This window comes from Vanessa atalanta, chromosome 22 (genome assembly GCF_905147765.1).
Source record: "Vanessa atalanta chromosome 22, ilVanAtal1.2, whole genome shotgun sequence".
In the NCBI taxonomy this organism is placed as follows: domain Eukaryota; kingdom Metazoa; phylum Arthropoda; class Insecta; order Lepidoptera; family Nymphalidae; genus Vanessa; species Vanessa atalanta.
In genome coordinates, this window is record NC_061892.1 from 3,830,607 (window position 1) to 3,836,606 (window position 6,000).

General features: G+C 28.5%; 1 protein-coding gene across 4 annotated transcripts in view; it reads left to right on the plus strand.

Annotated features, from left to right (window-relative positions):
• LOC125072723 (myb protein) overlaps positions 1-6,000 on the plus strand; it is a 48,619-nt gene extending 42,619 nt beyond the window's left edge. Inside the window, exons 15-17 of one of the 4 annotated variants that reach the window (XM_047683402.1) lie at positions 609-782; positions 4,419-4,529; positions 5,093-6,000. In XM_047683402.1, coding sequence (XP_047539358.1) covers positions 609-782; positions 4,419-4,529; positions 5,093-5,212 — 405 coding nt within the window. In that variant the 3' untranslated portion in view covers positions 5,213-6,000. Of the gene's footprint in view, positions 1-608; positions 1,511-4,418; positions 4,530-5,092 lie in introns of those variants that run through there. The other 3 variants (XM_047683401.1, XM_047683399.1, XM_047683400.1) reach the window with 3 other exon arrangements.

Consider the following 6,000-nt stretch of genomic DNA (forward strand, 5'->3'; position numbering starts at 1 on the left):
TAGTTACACTGGCTCACTGGAGTATTGTTGTTTGGTGGTATAATATCTGATGAGTGGGTGGTACCTACCCAGACGGACTTGCACTAAGCTCTACCACCAAGAATGTGCTTTTGAATCATTATCTTCTAGACCGATTTTATTGCCTACCCAACCGATTGACTGCGGAATATTAATATGTACCCTTTTCTGAGCACGGGTGTACGTAATATGGAAAATTCGAACTTTTTTTCTTAAAAGCTCGAATTACGTTTTTGACCCAACCTGAGATTCGATGCTAGGGTCACCTATGTTTTGTTATACAATCAACTATCACGAATATTATTTAAAGTAAACCAAAGATCTTGTTATATTAAATATGGCAGAATTTTATCGCATGCAGTTTTGTGCATGTTAATGTTAGTTTATTCATTAACCACTTAATGTACGAATCTAATTCTATCTGTTAAGCCCCTGAATCTGTATAATCCAATATGACCTTAAGTTAGTCCCAAAACAAGTATATGTAAAAAATTAGACGCTAAACTAACTATAATGTTGTACATTTTTCTTCTGATAATGCTATTTTTTTAATGAAAAATAGTTATTTATTTTTATATTTATTGTTTCAGAGCAAAACATTAGCCGGTGACAGTTCAGTTCTCTTCTCTCCGCCATCGATAGTAAAACACTCCCTTCTAGAAGAGTCCACGAGTCTCCACAGCTTAATGAGTGCAGAGAACACTCCGGAACCAATGAAATACGAAGAAATCGACATTGAAACGGCTATCACAGAAAAAACTAAGGTACAACACAGGTCCTTAATCCATACTAATCCTTTACCTAACACCCTAGATCCAAACTTAATACTATACGAAGATTACGAAAACACGACACAGACGGACATGCAGTCGAATCCTAATATATTTAGAAATATTACTAATATCGAATCGCCTAGAAGCTTTGCTAGATTAAACGCGGAGAGATTAAGAACGATAACGTCATCGAATGAACTAGCATGTGATAACATTAACGTTAATAATATGAATACGGTCAATATAAATAACTCTAACAATGGTTCCCTAATAGCACCTAAGGAAGTACTAGCTAACGTTTTAGCCGATCATATCTATAAAGTAACCAATCAGAAGCCGTCAACGTCACGTATAGATGAAATATTGACCAATAAGATGAACAAACCGAACGATTTCGAAAAGGAAAATCAATGGTGGCAAGTCGAGAAAGATACGACGGACGATTTGTATAATGATTATTATATGTTCACTAATATGTAGTGTTATACATAAATTGAAAGTATTATAAGGTACATTATTTCTTAATAATGGTGACTACGTTTGTGATTTAATGATATTGAATCGTTTTGTCGATTTAAAATGTCTTTAGTTGGTGGTGAAGAACTATTCGTTCTAGAATCTATGGCGATAAATAATCTCTATGACTTATACGAAGTCTACGACTTACACGGATTTATACTAAACTATTATTTGATTATGTCAAAATAATATTGATTTTTTTTTTATAACTTACATTTATTAATAATTTTTGGAGATATATTTGTTTGTATATATGGATTTATCGATAAAACTGTTAGTGATTAAAATTAAGACTTAATGTTAAAATATTATTAATCATATTATTTTTACGACATAATAAAAACCGATTGAAATAATCGTTAATATAAAATTTTAAATAATACGTGGACGTTATAGTTTTTGCGATATTAATCGAATATCTGAGAAATTACGGTACTCTGAATGGGAATGTAACTAATAAACTAAAACTAACAATTTAATTACAGCAAGAGATGAAATTTAAGATTATTCTGGATTGAAAATTGGTTCCAACATTAACAGTTGCATATTGACGACTTAAAAATTGGTTCAAATGGAGGTAGTCGAATATTTTGGACTAAACATTGGTCCCAACGATAACAGTTTTTATAACAAATGAGAAAATAACTTGGTATTTCCACATACCAAATTTTTGTTTCAACGAAGACATTAAAACCTTTTTGTGTTTTCTGAACCGTAAATACAATAACGACAAATAGATAACGAAACGGCGTTTCTTTATATAATGTATAAATGCTTCTTAATAATATAAAAATAATGTTAGTATAGATTAAGTGCACCAAATTGAAGAGATTAGGGCGTAGGCTACCAAAGATGGAAATCTTCATCAAATGAATATTTGTTTCTGAATTCTAATATATAAATTAGTTTTTAATTATGTTTTACGTTTAAATCTTATACCTCAAGTTTACCACGCACCAAATTGTTTTAGTGTTATTAGTTTTAATTATGCAAGTATTACCTATAGGCTAGGGATTGTCGACAGATTTTTACGCGAAAGTATTACGTTGTATGAAATGAAACCGGTTGATTTTCATAGCGGAAGCAAAGTTTTAATACTAACTATCCCTGTTAGGCGACCTATCCTGTCCCTGTATTTATTTATTTTAAATGTCTATTAAATAGTACTTTGCTTTGTAATTTGCATATGATTTTTTTTTTTTTTGTCATTAATTTATCCGATTCTACGGCGAGGTCGTGTGTAATGTAATTACGAAACTATTTATTTTCTATCACATTTTTTTTTGTTATAATAATCGCAATTTTAATATAAATCGGCAGCTACTTAAGAGTACTTTATTTGAAATAAAGAAATGACATATTTTTACCTTTTACCCCCTTTTCCTGCTATTTTTTCACCTCCCGACCTTCCCGTACAATATTGACAGGCCAGTGTTGAATCTACATTTTTTTTTATATTTATTTTTTAAAAACGTATTTATTTTCTTGTTGAATAATTGTTTATTCTTTTGTTAATAATTTTATGTTTTTTTTTTTAAATTGTTTTTTAATTTATTCTGTAGTTGTAGTTTTTGTATGGCAACATTTCTTTTATAAACAATGTGTTTTTCTGTTTTGTAGTTTAGCTGTCAATATTGTTAATTCCATTCCACAGTCCAAATGAAATCCGATGTCATTTTTTATTTCAATAAATGTATTTAATAACTTATATGTTTGTTTATTTTTACCCATCGCTGCTGTGGTTTATTTAAACAACTTTTATTTATACAAAATAAAATGAACACGAGTTTTATAAGTAATAATTTATTTTTAAGGTATCGGAATAGTTTTTACCTTTGCTTTTATAGAAATATTTTTTTTTGCATCACCTTAATTTGCACGAGTGCTAATATATATGTAAATATAATCCGTGAGTGTGAATTTATAAAAATAAGTTTTACATTTATATATTTTTTTAGATGATTTATCAAATTAACATAACATTGCTCTTAAATCTTCTTATTATAAATTTACAGTATAACTGTACTTTATGTAATTGTCAAAAGCAAAAAAAATAATGAATTTTGGGTGTTGATCATTCTTTAATTCAGATTTATATCATACACAGCTTAGATTTAAAAGCGAAGAGTTAATACGTCAATATTAAATTAAATTAGAGGGACACTTAATTAACAAAAAGACTCGTCGATTTGCACCATATGAAAATCGTATTCGTATTTTGTATTCGCTTTTGTTGGTTTACTATCCGTGGTCTCCATGTGTTTTTTATCTGGAACATAATAAAAACTATATATTAAATTAACAAGTCACCAAAATAAGTCTTAAAAAAAGATTAACATTAACAGATATACAGAATAGGAATTAAAAATGAATTATTATAAAATATCCATTACATATAACAAAAGTTATATCTAACATTATAAGTACGTTAAAGTACGTGATGGTTTTGTGGATTATCCTCCTTTTAAGGTAAACTTTTGCAATGAAACAATGTATTTTTTTACAAAGAGATTAGTTCACACGCTTGTCGATGCGTTATTATTTAAAAACGAATCAAACGAATGTTTAGTGATATTTATATTTATTATTTTCTAAGATTTAATTTTATTTGAACTAATATAATCTCGTATCTATAAAATCAAATATTTAAAAAAAAAAATCTATTGATAAATGGTGTACACATAAATAAAGGTAAAAATAATATCGCTATGTAACTGTTTTTGTGATAGTACTATCGATAATATTAATTATTTTCAACAAAAAGTGGTACCATCGCGGTGTCCAGGTCATAGTTATTAGCGGTAATATTAGTAAAAGATCGCCGCGGTAGGTACCACCCACTCAAAAGAGGGGCTAAGCCAATGTAATCGCAGCCATAAGGGCCTTAATAATACTTTCTACGGTTGGCGTTGTTAGTGATAGAAATTTTTATTGTTTGTTTTGTGCCTGTGTCTATGGACAGTGGTTACAAGTTAACATTTAGTACGTCACTTGCTAGTCTACTGTTCCAATAGAAACCAAATATTACGACCAAAATTTCAATGCCTAAAATAGCTTATTTAATAATATCAAATACACACAATATTAAGTAGGGATTTTACATTATAGATTCGAAGGCTTTCAACTGAACCGTTGGTCGTGAAGAAGTCAGCGGTACGTTCTATCAAATTCGACCAAGATATACCGGACGGTGTGAACGAGGAGAAACCTCTCATATTGGTTTGTATTATTATATATTATTATTATATAGTATATTCACTATTAATTTAGTTCAATAATATTTTTACTTTAGGATATATTCACAAATATACATACTGTATATATTATATTATCTTGTGCTTAATTTGTGTTTATAATTCATTTCCTAATGAAGTAAAGTAAAACGTCATGAGCAAATGCATTATGTCAGACTATATTCTGCCACGGGTGTATTAACCGACCCGTAAGTATTGTGCAATTCTTAAATTCTCTTTTCTACATTTCTAAAAAAGTCTGTTTGTTTCCAAAAAGATTTTACTTGCGATATTTTTCCGAAAAAAACAAAGCAACTGATTAAAATTGGTGTTTTATTTTCTTTCTATTTCATAACTGCCGCATGTGTAGTATCCATGTTTTGATAATGCTATTTTTAATCAGCATTTCATGTCCATACTATGCCACGACTTCTTTCTTACCTTTCAAGATACATCTAATATTTATAATAATAATTGATTAATTTTGTACATTACTGTTTTTAAATTTCAATTAAAAAAAGGTTTTAATGATTATATTTTTAATTTCAGACCGACAATAAATGGGAGACATTCGCGTGCGGTAAGACTCAGGATCAACTTGATTTAACAATGTTGGCTCATCAATATTTAAGGAAAACTGCATTAAAACCACGTTCCCTCAATTTTTAACGTACAATCACAGATACAAAAATTATAAACGTCAAAGTAAAACAGTCAATATAGAACCTTATTAGTTTAAAATAAGAATTACAATCCAATAAAAATACGGCATTTTGTTTGAACTCTTGGAATGTTAATCTACATATCGAAAGAAAACTATTATTAATATAAAATCAGGCTGTGCTTGATAATAGTTATTAGATTGAAAGTGTTACATTTAAAGTAATTTGTTTTGTGATTTGTTATTTAAGTTACAATAATATTATATTTTTGAACAATGTTGCGTCAAAATGTCAATGTCAAGAATATCATGAGAAAAGATTATCAGTTTCTTTTAAAAAGTCCGTTTAATTTGGTCATAAAAAGTATCAATTCAATTATTCTATTCAAATTTTAATTTTATTAAAGAAAGTCAACAGAAATATAAAGGTTGTATTAAAAATCATAATTAATTTTGGGAAGATGTTAAGAAATTATATATAGAGGATGGAAGTTTAAGATAAGGCAAGGACTACACAGTCTTAAACCGTATCCGAATGACCATGAAATTGCTTTAACACAATCTGTAGGTTCTTATTTTGATAAACACACGTTATTTTTCATAACATACAACTAATCAATAATTAATAAATAATTATCGATTAATTGTGAAATCATTACAATATTTCTGTCTTGCTGACCGTACTATTTTCTCAACGTCAACGAATAATATTTGAACGTATTCAAAATTATACACAACGTTTTCTGTTGGTTTAGTGTATAATTAGCTATTTAAAATTTTCACTCTGGATATAAAA